The sequence below is a fragment of the Photinus pyralis genome, unplaced genomic scaffold, assembly GCF_008802855.1.
Source record: "Photinus pyralis isolate 1611_PpyrPB1 unplaced genomic scaffold, Ppyr1.3 Ppyr1.4_LG4, whole genome shotgun sequence".
NCBI classification, from domain to species: Eukaryota; Metazoa; Arthropoda; class Insecta; order Coleoptera; family Lampyridae; genus Photinus; species Photinus pyralis.
This window is the reverse complement of record NW_022170511.1, coordinates 16,259,916-16,275,764: the sequence shown is the minus strand read 5'-3', so window position 1 is coordinate 16,275,764 and position 15,849 is coordinate 16,259,916. Positions and strand designations below refer to the sequence as shown.

General features: G+C 35.6%; 1 protein-coding gene and 1 non-coding gene across 2 annotated transcripts; one reads left to right on the top strand and one right to left on the bottom strand.

Annotated features, from left to right (window-relative positions):
- The first annotated feature begins 1,284 nt into the window (after window positions 1-1,284).
- Window positions 1,285-1,389, top strand: LOC116170016. The gene has a single exon (XR_004145149.1). It is a non-coding gene; the product is annotated as a U6 spliceosomal RNA (small nuclear RNA).
- Window positions 1,390-5,214: 3,825 nt separating this feature from the next.
- On the bottom strand, window positions 5,215-6,066 carry LOC116168113. The gene has a single exon (XM_031483783.1). The coding sequence runs from the start codon at window positions 6,064-6,066 to the stop codon at window positions 5,215-5,217; it is 852 nt and encodes a 283-aa protein (XP_031339643.1).
- Between the last annotated feature and the right edge of the window lie 9,783 nt (window positions 6,067-15,849).

Genomic DNA, 15,849 nt, shown 5'->3' with positions numbered 1-15,849 from the left:
CAAAAACAAATTGTTGGCACAAGGGGTAATCGATTTATTAAAGATACTTCCGCTAAGTATTAAATCAATTCGACCATTGGAAAATATATCAAACACCCAAATTCGGGAATTTAACACGACCGACTCTATTGCAGGTTGCTGGAAAACGAATAGTAGAGCAGTATTTATTACATGACCATATAAGGTAATGTAATGGTTAACATAAAAAAAGCAAAACAAACTAAATGTCCTCCCTGATGTCCTCTAACGACAAGAAGACAAGTTAAATCGGAGAGGCAACCACAGAAATGCAAAAGTAACTAGAAATTGGTGGCATTCAATGACGAGAAAATTTAGAAAATATACAGGTGGAAATTGAAATATGGACATAAATGTTAATATTATTTTAAAACTGTTACAGGAAGAGAACTATAACAACTACGCGTAACCCGGAAGAAAAGATGGGATAGAATTAAGTGCAGACAGATACAAAGCGTGCACTCTAGCAACAAGACAAAGATGTAAATAAGAGGAAATCTCTAACACTCGAAGGACCTCTAACGCCAAAAGAAAGAACTAAGACTAAGACAATAAGAAATCTACTGCAGAAATTAACTTACGTCTAAACTAGTGAATTACAAAGAAGTGACTCTAAGGAATAATAATAATAATAATATAATAATAATAATCTTTATTTTGCTATACCTCCTAACAACTAAAACAAAACATTGTTTGGCAACAGACCCATTCTCATGGTTCATAGACCGTCTTAGGAGTTGGTTCTTAAAGAAACATAGGTATCCAAATAAATAACAAAAAAAGGAAACTGCTACATCACTGTTTTTGCCATATTTAGCAAGAATAAAAAATTCAAACTTAAGCAAAGTTTTTAACTTTTAAACATTGCCAAAAATGCAACATACTTTCTTATGCTTCTCTGCAATACAACATAAAATTAACTGAATTTGCGCTATTGACATAATCTTTCAATTCATAATTACTTAACAAATTATTATTGGAAAAATGCATACTTATCTAAATTCTTATACAATTGGGCGAACTGCAATAAAATCGTTTACATTTTCCTTTCTGTGACCTAAATTATATTATAATTTGCTTATTGTAACAATATTTGTTTAAAATTACATTTTAGGCAAATTGGCATTACAAAAAAAAAATAAATGTTTGGACTGGATTGATATTACCATGACATAGTAGTTCACGATTGTTCCAAAGTAACACGATTTCACCACAGTACCGTCACTTGGCCTCCCATATTTCACAAATTTAACTGTTGGCACAAAATCTCGCTTCGGCGGTACATATACTAAAATTGGAACGATACAGAGAAGATTAGCATGGCCCCTGCGCAAGGATGACTCTAAGGAATACTAAATATACACTACGAGTGAAAAGAATTTAAATAATAATACGAATCGATGATTACTCCAAACCGGTAATATTAATTGGTGAAATAAAATAAATAACGTTCCAAATGATAAATTGCATGTAGGTGCATAAGTATAAATTAGAAATAGCTTTTGTTTTGACATCACCAATGGATATATTTCTTGCAGACGTCTCAATCGCCCTTTGTGACTACTCTCTTCCGACAATCCGTTGTTGAGGTATAAGGGAATATACCCTATCACGATAAGAGATCGAGGAGGGCTATGGTTGGTAAAAATTAATTCCTTTCGTTGAGACCTTTCATTAGATTACCATGATAAAACTAATTTTTTTAATTCTTAGAAAATGCGTTAAAAAAATCATTATACTCTCAAATTTGAAGACAAAATGGATATTCTCAGTTGAAATTTTGCTAAAGTCAATTTTAGATTAAAACACGCAATTTAAAAGTTTCATTACGTAGGTACAGTTTGGTTTTCCCTTTTAATTACATCGAAAAGTTACAAAATCGTAAAGTAATAACATAAATCATAATATACGTCTTCAGGCCAAAAATGTGTTTGTTAAAAGCGTTAACTGTGGTTATAAGAAAATGAGGGTAATTCGTAAATTGATGAATGCGAAGCTGCGCAGTTCAAATTGACAAACAAAATGGATAGCGCAATTAAACAGTTAATCGAATGATTGATGCAATGGGTGGAATCGAGGAGGGAGGAGAGTATTGAATATTAGGAGCAGGCAGCGTATACACGCGGAAGGGATCGAAGAGTGTGAGGAGATATTGAATTATGACAACTCACAATGAAGCTTTCAAATTAGTTCATGGAGCACTTTGATGTGTTTTAGAAACCATAACGTACTATATTCTGTTCGAGAGCGTATTGGACAATGTTAGTAATTAATACTATCGCAATGTAGTTTGAATGACAGCGCCGAGTTTATAATGCTACCTCTCTAATTTCGCAACCCGAATCGTTTCAATATACACTCTCAACTAAATAATAACACACCGAGTCCATTAGAATTACAAGAAATTACCATTTAAGGGGCCGAGTCGAAGCAACTCACGCGATAACTCAAGTTCGCTCTCTTAATGGCTTAACTTAATATGAGGTAATTGAATCTTCTACATCTTTACCACAATTTACACAATCTTATACATAAAGAAATACGCTAAAATCACATATTTCTTTTGGTGTCTCAACTAAAACTCCACCCCCAAATAAGTTTGTCAAATATCAAATACATTTACAGCCAAAAATGTGTGTTTGTCCGCTGTTCGGAATACTTTTAACGTGGATAACTTTTGTTTACACATAAGATTATAATTATACAGGGTCGCTGATAAAGATGTAACCAAAGCTCTCGGGCTCAAACCGTTTGAGATATTCACGATTCACATTAACAGTAGAGGCGCTGGTGTAATTTACAAATGGCGAGTGTAGGTGGGAGCGGTTTCTAAACTAGGGGTTATTTTAGCAGGTTTTTAAGTGACATTATACTAATTTGAAAGTGAAGTGACTTTATGCTACCGTTTTTAGACTTAAAAATATAACCCCTTAATCCTATTCTACGTGCAAAATGCAAAGCCTTTTTATTAAGAACTCGAAGCTGTCTTGAATTAACTTGAACACGCAATTAACTTAATTTACTTTCTATCATCGGGTCATGAGACAATCACGCATTCGGAAATTTCTCCCTGTTTTCAATTCGTTTCGTGCTCGTCCACATTAACATCATAACCTCTCTTCCACGGGCTGATCTCTACTAGAAGGATCGGGGCCTAACCTCTCAAGGCCACCACCGTCAATGGTCAATGGAGCTCATGGGCCACTCCGGTGCTTCCTGACTCGAAGCGCTCCTCATCGTTCTGCATATCGGTAGCGTTTCCAACCAGAACCTCCGCACTTTCTCAGCTGAGCTTGTTTACCGCCAGACCCTTCGCTTACCTGGAGAATTTGGGGTTTGGCCCTCTGGTCCTGAGCATCAAGAGGATGCCACAAGCTATGTCGTACGCCTGCGACAACATATGGCTGATCTACGTCTTGTACCTGCCTCTCGCTATGGCAACCCACAAACATAAGAAGCAATATTGTAATTCATGAAAGCAAAAATCTTCTTGTTTACATTCATTGGTCGAAGTTTGTACCCGTTTTGACCCACAAAACCAACTGATTATCATACAGAATTATGGAATGAAATTCTGGATAGAGTTGACGCTTCAAATGAAGGAATAGGTAATTACTTTACGTGTATGATTATTTTTCTATCGTAATACTCATCCACCCACTGAAGAAGAGAAACTCGGAGTTCTTTGTCGGAATATATCTCCTTATCACATTCGGGGTCTAGGTCCAAAAAATTACAATAAATTCCACCAATTATTGGGGTTTTGCAAAAAAGCTGTCATCGGCGTTTCGCAGAAATCCTTCAGCCAATTATCTTGAAGATGATCTGGTTTGTCTGTTACAGGAGAAATTGTTAAAAACCCTAACATCACCCAAAATGTTTCGTCAGTTCATACCAATTACCTTTGCGTTGTCAAGGAACGCAATGGATGTTTTTGTTATAGATGTGGACAACATGGCGCAACCCGATATATATGTATCACTTGTAAGGGAAACCAAGAGGTCGATGGTAAGCCGGACGCGAATATTTCATTTTATACTGGCTAACTCAACTTGGAAGGACTATCTGAATATCAATAGTATAGAATGATCCACGTCTTTAATTAGATGTCGATGTTAACGGAGTACCGTTTAGATGTTTGTTAGATTCCGGGGCTAGCCAAACCGTTGCGGGAGAGATGGGATGGGAAAAACGTGAGCATTTGAGCCCACTTATTAAAAGTTACAAATGGACATGGTATACAATTACCGGTTAAACTGAATACTAGATTAAAACAAATTAAAGCTTTAGTTGTTTCTTAGATTACCTACGAGTTAATTAGGGATAGACTTGTGGATAGATATCGATATTTTGCCTATGGCACTATTTTAGAATCATGTTTTTGATACCCATCCTTGTCTATTTTCTTTGCTTTACGACAAGCATGTATTTTTACCCTTTCTATACATTTTTTGTCATTATTCATATTAGTGGAAAGAAAATTATATCTCTACATTAGTGTCTTACTTCCAGTAGTCACAGTCTCAATTTTGCAGACCAACTTCGACGTCCAATTTGAAAAAATACCCTTCATACATGGTGCCCATTATGTATGAAATATAGTATACATATATCTCGGTAAATACTATCCTTGCCAGGGATCTGTGCCCCTGCGTCATCATTTATATTTTATGGTGTAATATGAAAAAAGCTAGTCAAATTATGTCCGTAATAATTATATGTATAATATCCTTGAATGATAATGTATGCTCAGAGATGGCGGCAGCGGCGCTAAAAATCTTATTGACATTACGAAGTTTTGTTATGCTGTGAATTATCTGACGAATTTGTAAAGCGCAATTAATGGTCGGCAAAATATCTTAATCTGCGCCTAATTTGTAAATATCCAAGAAATTGCCTTACTCTAATTAAACTAATAATCAAAACAGTGTCATGTTTTATGCAACGCTGATGTAAGAAACAACTACAATTTTACTATAATTGATAGTTTAAAAATGAATCTTGTAGAGTTTGGGCAGTAAGAAGTGAAATTTCAAGCACCCAAATCAGTTGATTGACTCATCGAGTGTAATTTCTTGATATGCCCAGTAAAATCTGTAGAAGGCTCAAGAATTAAAAAAAAATCTCATGTCAGTACATGTATATTGTTACAATATTATTAATACATCAGTGTGTTAATAACATTTCAGTAATAAACTAATCCGTATCCGAATCGTAATCTGAACTTTCGGAGCAATTACCAATATTAATTATCATTTCGTTTACAGTGAAATCTAATACTTCTTCTCGTTTATACCACGCCTTTATAACGTCTTCTGTGTGTCGCACACAATTGGCCCAAAACGTTTCGTCACATTGTTGCAGTGCCTCGTTCCACATAGAAATTACACTGTGGTCACTGTAGCCGTCTCGTCCAATATGTTTATCGTAATAACTTTTAGCATGTGCCCACACCAACTCGATAGCATTAAATTCGCAGTGGTAGGGTGGTAATCGTAAAACATCATGTCCATGGTTCCTAATGATGTTGTCGACCTCATATTGTTTTTGGATTCCTAACGATTTTATAAATGAATACAGCTCGGGCTTGAAGAGTGTAGAATCAAAAGGAATATTTCTTCTGGTCAACCCAGCAACCATATCACCTTTAGTCCAAGACGATGTGGGCAGTTTCTCTAATGTAGAGTGGTATGGTGCATTATCGATGACAATTAACGAAGGCTCTTCCAAGTTGTTTAACAGATTATTGATAAGCCATTTCTTAAAGAGATCTCCATTCATTTCCCCATGATAGTCCTCTTTCAACGACTTCGAGACAAATAAAAGAGAAGCGTTCTGTATAAACCCGGTGCTTGTACCAGCATGGACAATAATAAATCTTTTCCCATCGTAACCTGCAGGTTTTCGCACACTTTTTAAATCTTCATCTTGCCATGACTTTCCGGGGTTTCCCTTTGAATAAATCCATGTCTCATCCATGAACACAATTGGTCTTCGACTAGATGAACGTATCTCCTGCATATATTGTCTAAGAAACTTGGTTCGCATTTCTGCAATGTTCGGCTTTTCTATCAATGCCCTACGATTGGAGTCTTTTTTGAATTTAAATCCAAGGGCATGTACCGCACGATTTAAACTTCTGTCACTTAATAATACATGGGAGTTTTTGATTTCAGCATTTAACTCTGCCACCGTGACATGCTTCTTTGTAAATAATTAGATACATTTTAAAAATGAACTAAGAGTCAAGTATTATAATGAACTCACTTTGTGCATACATGTTATACAATGCATTCCGAATGCACATTTTTGATGTTTCCGGCAGATCCTCAGATTTTGGTTTGGCACGTGGTCGTTTTTTCCCAGGACTTGACAAAATTGGATCGACAAGTGCTCGAGACTTGATTTTTTTTACCATCCTGACAGATATGCCTAGGGCGTTAGCTACACGCTGTAATTCTACGATCATATACACTTGAGTGTAAATACTAACTACGTACCTCTTGGACACAAGACACAGGCAACAAAGGTGCGCCATTTTCTTTCTCTTTTTCAAAATACTGCAGAAGGTTCAACACAAACTGCTGTGATTGTGTGTGTAAGGTAGCCATCGCAATGGGTATTACCCAATCGGTACAAAAAATAGGTAGGTGTATGAAGTAGGTAAAATAACTCACACACGAAATAGTTCTAAAAAGAACTGTTGTCGACACTATGTAATAAAAGCGGAAAAAAGGTAAATGGAAAGAATCAAACAAAATGCAGTGACAGATGAACGAAATGAGAGGTTATGTATGTCGGTCAACAAAACAATCACGTAGCTAGTCAAATGAGTATCCAATTTTATAAACATGAGAAACAGGAGCCACCTTATTTTCATCGGTGTTCTCTTTTCACCGCATTGAATCCATTAATAGCGTACGTCGAACGCGTGAAATGCACTTTATTTATGATCTATCCTTGTTTGAATTGCGCGGTAATGAAATGGCATTATCAACAAGTTAGATGTTGCTTGATTCGTACGTTGATGACGCAGGGGCACAGATCCCTGGCAAGGATTAGTACGTACTTTCTATGTGAAAGTTTTTTACCATTTTATTTCCCATAATAAGGCAGTATTCAGTTGTTTTTATTTCAGAAAACAAATGAGTAACGAAATTCGAATTCGATAGAGATTTTTTCTTTTTTCCATGATAGTACCCTTATTCAAAAAATTTCTTTTAAATTTATTATAATTATATCAATAATATTAATCCAGAGATCCTACATCAAAATATAGCAAATGAACGTGTATGTTTCTTATTAAACCTTGAAGACAAAACGAAATTAGTGGTAAAATGGCTTTCATCGCAATGAATGTTCAAAATGTTCACCGTTAACTTCAAGGCAGTGGCATAACCTATCACAAAAAGCTTGAAATAAAAATTAATTTATTCTACACGGGTGCTAGCGTGTGACGTCATTAAAAAATTTCTATCAAATGAGCCTAATGAAAGTGTGCATTGCTATTTAAAAAAATTCAATTGTTTTTCGTTATTCATTTGTTTTCTGAAATAAAGACTATAGAATGCTGCCTTATTATGGGAAATAAAATGTTAAACAACTTACATATAGAAAATTTTTGTATACATTCGATATTTACCGTGATACCTATATGGTATATTACATACATAATGGGCACCCTGTATATAATACTTTAGAAGGAAGGGTAGATTTATTGGTACAAACAAAGGACTGAGCAATTTTATGACATATTTTGTCATTAGTCAACTTGCAAAAGCGATCGAGATTGTACAACAAAAGTGTTTTACTAAATTGTCATAGTCACGAAGAGAAAATTACATCAATGAATTCATATTCAATGAGCATCAAATCTCACTAGCATTGTGGAAGCGAGGTATCAATATACGATATACCAACCCTTTCTTACATCTCCTCCATTTAAAATGTGAGTTAATATACACAAAATGCCGAGATGGCTCAAAGTACGTGTGGTGAAAACAGTAAATTTCTATACGAAGCCGGTGCGAGTTATTTTCCCAAGCAGTATCGGCTATAATTAAAACTTCGTAAAAAGCGCCTTAAATTAATACCGTAATTAAGCAAAGTAAGCATTTTGCTAAACAAATCAAGTTTAAGGGAATTAAAAACAAAAATTATTCACAAGCAAAACGTATAATCATGGGGGTGAGTTATTAGATTGCCAGTACGATAGCGTCTAGGTTGAGAGTAATGGGCTCGATTTGCATGTAATTCCCGTCTTGGCCACCGCTCGTCGCCGCGGCGTTTTTAATTGTTCCATCTACCCCCTTTTTCCTGGTGGAAAATGCGACAAACTAGTTGACCGGAAACTGTGTCGTTCGTTGTTCAACACGCAAAGCGAACTCTCGTCAAAAACGTACAATTTTTGAATGAAAAGTTTTACGGTATTTATCATACTCTCTACTTGTTTTTGCATTATATGGAGATTCGTTATTCAAATATGCTTTTTTAAAATGCTTTTTTTTTAGAAAAAAGTTCTTGCCGTTACACGGAATAACAAAATATTGTTGGAATTATACGATCACAACTTTTTCTAAATCCTGTAGTTCTCCAACCGAGTGGCTTTTGAAAGATTTGGGTCCGCCTTTGCAACATTTACTGGTTTTCGCAATGCAAAAGCGATGTATCCATTATTTTTGTGAGATACGTTGATCAGATTTAAAAATTTCGAAAGTGGCACTTATTAAGTGTTGCCAGAAGTGACTATTTCTTTATCAGTAACAATGCCTCGCTCCCTTCTTTCTGCCATGATCTACTACAGAAAAAAAACGCGCTAGCAATTGTAATACTTACAATTCGATTTTATCGACAACCAATATGTAAGCAGACGTTAAATCAGGGAATCGACAAAATTTACCTATGAACTTCGGATCACAACCTTGTGAGCTCAAAAGGGCGCACAAACAAATAAAAGGGTTAATGAATCGCGCTGAACATAACATTGCGAAATAGCAATGCTAACGTCTGACACGGAGGCTAATCGTATACTAAAACTGTATTTAATACTCAAAAAGAATCAATAATTCTAATGACTGCATTAACAAAAGCAAAATTTTGATAGGCTGTCCTTACAGTCCAGGTATAACAGCATAGAAGTGACGTTAAATTCAAGAAAAATATTTTACGATGCATAAATAACTACATTTCTATTTAATAGCAATGCAATCTAATCAATTCAAAACATAAACAAGATAATATGCTTCTTCTTCCGACTAAAACAAATAACGTAACTAAAAATTGGCAAATATCGGGCAAAGCTTCGGGAATTTCAAAAACTTGTTTACAAAGGAGCCGTACTAATATCGGTACAACACAGCTAATATGAAGGATACAAGGATGCAATCGAACTAACAGAAATAAATTTCGTAGGAACAAAGTAATCGAAGCCAAGATCGGCATCGGTATCGGTAACGACAAAACAAAGTACGTAGCCTCAGGTATGTAGGCAATTTACAACAGTAATAATCTTCAAGGTTTCGTAAATAAACTTGCGTTGCGGTTATAGGAACTATCTTGAAATCTTCAAGTATAAAATCGGAGTGGGTCAATGTTGGTAGAATCAGTTGTTTAGTTACACTGAAATGACGGATAATTCTGCCAAGTCGGTAATGTAGAAACATCCACGCGCTATTCGACACGCTTGCTAAAATGGCGGGTCCAAACGAAAATGCTAAATCATCGACGTACTGCGTAGGTAATGCCTAATATCCAAGTAGGTCAACGTGAAAAGTAATCCAAAAGAAATAACGATGAGAAACAATAAGAAAACTTTAAGTGAAAGTTAAAACTTGAGCGAAGGTTAAAGCCCTAAAGAAAATAACATACGTCTTAGGAAAAAGACCCGTTAATAATGTAACATATCTTGTATTGTTTAAATGCAAAATACTTATCCGTAAAATATTTCAATGGAACTACCAAGACATCAAAGGGAAAGAAAGATACCCCCCAAAGTAAAACGTTGACTGTTGCTGTATACTTATAATTGTTATTACGTTTTCTTTAGGTTATCGATTTCGGCACTAGGCCATCGTCAGACCTTGCTGAAATTACACACGGTACACTAATCTTACTCTCTTTTCAGCTCCATTTTACGACAATTTTAAATTCAAGTTTTAACCATTTTACTAATGTATCCGAGCATATTTCAGTATTACATGTATTTTATGACGGTAAGCCACTAACTTTATATTATCCACCACTTCACAAATGTAATTTCATTAAGGTCTGACGATGGCCTAGTGCCGAAATCGATAACCTAAAGAAAACGTAATAACAATTATAAGTATACAGTAACAGTCAACGTTTTAATTAATGCATCCTTATAATTCTAATAATGGAGCAATTCATCGATAATAGATAAATATGGTAAAGCCAAAACACTAAGCTCTTGTGCAGGTGGACGCGAAATCAAGAAAGTAATATCGTACCAAAAGAAAAATTTGCATCCAATCATCTCGACGGCGGAAACTCCACTAAAGAGTAAAGAGGAAGTGATCTACAACTGCACGCAATACTGAATTAAGGAAGGCAAGCAACGACCTCCGTGGGCGAAACAAATAACTAGGTGAAAGAGATCTATAACGCAAGAATAAAGCACTAGGTAAAAAAACTCAGCCTGAGCTTGCTTTCGGCTGCCGAGTGTTACGCGAGACATTGTGCGGCGTTACGTGTGAGTGCCTTTACTCTCTTTCACACACATACAGTGCATACCGAGCGAAAAAAATAGTCACTTAAAAAATTGCCTGATATTTTGCACTTGTGAATAGAAATAAAGATATCGAAGACTTGTGGAAACTGAGGAATTAACGAAGTTGATTTTCAAATGTACTGAAGAGTCGACAGAACGATACTGTTATTTCTTCAAATTTTGTTGATGTCTGTATTACGTAATTTCCAATTCGTCTGAAGGTGAACTGTAACGGGAACCCGTTGACGGATCTCATTTTATTTGAATTTTCATTAATCCTTTTTTTAAATTTATTGATATTTTGTTGTATGTTTTTTCTGGCATTTATCCGGGTAATGGCGGAAAGGAGTAACCTTACCGCAGAGGGCACTGTGTGTCGTAGAAGGCGACTAAACAGCACCAAGTCAAGCGCAACCCCAGCGCTGGAGTTTGGAGGGCGAAGGGTGTATGTGGATTGACAAGATTTTGACTTCTACTTTGCCGTTATGAATTGTTGTGACGATTTAAGTTTAAGATATAAAGAGTGGTCTCATTATACGGTGGAATTTCGTAGTTTATTTTCGATTTTGTATGTGGGCGAGTGTTCCTGACATACGGTCCTCATTGTTTAAATGCGTATGAAAGCTAAAGGCGCATGGAAGTAGTGGGACGGGACTAAATTAACTATAATTCATCGGTGGGCTTGCCATGAAGCGTAGATTTTTTAAAACTTTGCGGGAAATTAGTTTAAGTGGATTTGGGCTATGTGTCAAGAAATCTGATTGGATTAGAAGGATAGATTTTATTAGTCGAGAGGGTGTAAGTCGCCGAATGAGCGTGAATCAGAAAAATAAAATAGTGGGATTTAGTTTGGAGAGAACCGTCGGTCGATTCAGATCAAGTCGCGGGGCAATTCGCGTCGAGCCGCGAGAAAAATAAGCATCCAACCTATTCGCGTCGTGAATCGTGAGAAAATTAGTGGAAAGCGGTCGGAAAAAGTTTGGTCACTTGTGAATTACCGTAGAGTTTGTATTGAGCCGCAAGAAATTAAATCGGCCACCTGTAATTTACTAAGATTTTATAGTAAATTAACGAGAAGCGATCGGTGCAGTTATTTCGATCTCCTGTAATTTATCGAAATCTAATATATTCGAGAACATGACGTAATATATGTGAAAAATTCGTAAACGTCGATTTGGGTTGGAAGGGGGACATCTTTTACTTCAAAATGTACACCCCTCCTGTCAACCCTCTAGGCAAGTTTGCCACCCCTTCACTATTTTTAAATTGAGCATTCCGAGTGACACATCATTGGAAAGGGCTCTTGATTTCCTACACGCCTGTGGTTTATACACAACCTCAAATATAAAAATTTAACGTAAAACAAGAACTTACTTTTCAATTTTTTCGCTAACACAAACTAACCGTTTGTCTAGCAACAGATTCAATAATGTCAATTGGATTATGCATTCCCTACGCCGTGGAATAATCACCGGACAAATTCCATTGAGAACTTTGAAGTGAAATACTTACTGACTGCAGCATACCAAATGCGAATTTAATTAGATACGCTGAGATGTACGTACCATTTGCGTGCGAAAATATTAACTTTAATTAAAAATTTAATGTATTGCAATTTAAAAATATATTACCGACAGATTAATAATAGTCAAGTGCTTGCGTATGTAAATGATCGCGTACAAATTTACCATGCAATTTTCTGCAATAAATTAACTAGGTAAAAAAATTACTCGAGCACGCAAACCTTTTTTTTTCGCATCTAAATATCAATATCAAATTTATACGCCTAAATGATGAATGCAAAATTTAAACAATGAGCGAGCACCTCGCATTGTGATTTGCCTTTAATTTAGGGGAAAAAAGGTCTTTCTTTTTACTGACTTTAATTAAGAGAATAGATATAATGAACTGCTCGATCGATTTAATCCTACTGTGCCGTGGCGAATCTGATACCGACCCAGTTAATTTATTCAATAGTTAATTACCATACTTTTATAACGAAGTTCCACAAATTTTTATCCGCAACGCAAAAAGTTACAATTGACATTTTATTAAACTTTCATGTTTAAAACGCTTAAATAGTTAGTGGAGACTTAAATATTACCTTCTACTAATAGTGCTTCATTATTACTTTAAATAATAATGGTTTTAATTAAAACTGAGTTAGATAATATTATGCAGCGCTTAAAAGCTATAGGCACCTCAAATTTCGACACGCTTGTTTGCAGTTTAATTTATCTATGACGATAACACGATGATATGGTTAACGTGATATGGCAAAAGCAATTCAAATACAGGGTGTATGTAAACAAAATTGGGTGATAGAGGGGACCAAAACAAATATTGTTTCCAAATAACCGAGGGATCAACGTGTTGCGTTTACACATATAACTAGATACACTACCAAGTCGCCAAACCGGCGACACCTAGGCGTCAGGTCTCCTACTGTGTTTGCTGGTACGCGCGAGCGGGAAAGGGAGCGGTTTTTCAATCATAGGGGCAATAAAAAAATTTCAACAGGACGATTGCTTTTCGATCTTGTGTCAATTATTGGTTAGTCATAGTGCTCTTATACATTTTGTTTGTACTTTATAAAAATAGAAGTGGTACCAATAGGTAGAGAGTACGTATAGAGCAATAATAAGCACATATTTCGTTTCGTTGAATTACGATAAATTCATCTGCCGTCTCCAGTTGGAGAAAAAAAACTAAAAGAGCAGTATATCTTTAGTTCATCCATTTTCAAACTTAGGTTAACATCTCTGTAAAGATGAATAAAAATTATTGAGGTAGGTATGTGAATCTTTTATATGATTTTTTTATGGCTATGAAATTGCTTTTAATTCCAGATGGAGGTACAAAAAATACTTGAACAAGCGGACTTGCAGATGAAGTGTACAAAGAAATCCATCTTCTGTTATTGAAAGAGAACAGGCTATTGGATTTGGAGAAATCTCTACAGATACACATTCAAAAGGAAGGAAAGAAGACAAAAGGAAAAAGGCACTTGGATCAGACCGGACTTCAGAATGTGACACTGTAGTAGGTCCTGAGTCAGGTGCCAAACGAGGTGCCAAAGCGCCTTTAGATTAGATGAGAGGGACAATAAAAAAATCAGGGCCACGGAACTTACAACAAAAAATTCGATCAAGTTGCGCCACAAATAAGGAAGTTATCTACTGCGCATGCGTTTGTTGGCTTTTCCAAACTTTAAAATATTTCTTCATTTTCAGCATGGAGCTGTCGTTGTTTGTGGAATAAATCCGAAAAATTGACAAGTATGTTTTAAGAAATTTATTTCAGGTCGAGGAGAGAGAATGAGAGTTCGGGTGATGCAGAAATGTCTTGCGATATCAGTTCTTACACGCAGCGTAGTAACAACCTGTATTGAAGTGGTCCAAACATCTCATTGTCAATGACTCCTCTTACGACTTCGAAATATTCGTGTTTGTAACTTTGAAATCAGTAGTGGAGACAATCAGGCATAGTTAATTTTTAAATATGACGTGATTATTAACATATTTTTTGAAAAATGAATGGTAACTATGTTATATGGGCCTATATTGATGACGGTTAGCTTGTCGCAAGTATTTTTTAACTAAAGCAATATTATATTTTGTGTTATTGCAATACATGGTTAACACCCACCTTGTGAAGGGTTAAATTCTTTCTATCTATTTCTACAAACAGTTCAAAATGACCCACGCAAGTGTATTCTGTATTAATTCCGTTCACTGTACTTCGCAATAAAAAGCAAATAATGGAAAAAATGTACCTACCTTTTAATTGCTGCAATTGAAGCAAGTCGCTGAACCTCCGGGCAGATGGAAATTTTCAACGTCTCACGTATAATTTCCGAAGATCGGCTTTCGGGAAGATTTTTTGCGAGGGTGATTTTGGATCCTGGGACTGTTTTACTCGATCTCGACTGGATACCTTTCACGCTGACCGGTGCAAAACAAACACGGGCTAGTTACAGAAAAAGGCGCTGGGGGATGAAAAAAAAATTGGAAACTTCTTTAATAGATTCCCAAAATGGGATGCTGTACGCTTTCGTCGAAGTAGCTTATGGAATTCGTTTTTCGCAAAAAAATGGTGGTGACAATTCAACTCATGTATAAAAAATCGCATAAGCCGCAGTGCAATTGTCACTTTGACAGCGGCAAAAGTTACCTGCAACTTTTCCAGCGACAAATGCACTAGTGGTTTTTTCACTTATTCATTTTTGAATAATAATAATAAATTAATTATAGCATTATCCTTTCCCATATGACTAGTTTGACGTCTGTCAATACTTGATTAGTTTTTTGAATTTCTTGTTCGTTAAATTGTCCTGCCGAATTACACTCGAGGTTTGTATTTAAACCGTGTAAATTTGGGTTGTTGCAATTCAAACTTGTTTCCTTTTAGCAATTGAACTCGAAAAACTGTCAACTAATAAAAATGCGACACCGAAGTCGCGTCTAATTGCTAGGCAACATATTTTCATTACCTTAACAACCCAAATTTACTCGGTAAAATACAAACCTCTTGTGCAATTATAAGTGACAATTCGCACGAACACGTTTAATGAAAGGATGCTACAGACTGTGATAAGCTTTGACAGTTTTTTACGTGGTATTGTGTTTTTTTTTCAAAGCCAACTTGAATGAGCATCAATACTGACAATACTGCAATTAAAATTTTTGAATGTTCGTATTTTCGCAATATCTCTGCTTAAAAAAAATGGGTTTTCACTTACTTTTTCATCTTATTTGATATTATCATATAATAATTGTATCGTTCCATTTCAAATTTTCAGAAAAACCTACAAAGTTTATGTCAAGGTCACATCGCGCCCTCTACCACTCATCACCTTTACTAAAAAAACTCTATTCATGTAAAATATGATTCCACGAAGAGAGCTCTTTCCAACAAAACCTATTGTGCGGAAATTTCTTAACTTAAACCGAAGTTACATTTAATTGCTTAAATAGATGTTCCCCTTCCCCCACACCTTATATTTTACGAGCTAAAGCAATATGTAATGCATGAAAATGATCCAAATTGATACAATATTGCTATGCATGTAGGTATTATTTATGCATGTGCCATTAGTATGG

Coding starts and splice junctions, on each gene's coding strand:
- LOC116168113 (XM_031483783.1), bottom strand. CDS start 6,066: ATGCGAACCAAGTTTCTTAGACAATATATGCAGGAGATACGTTCATCT.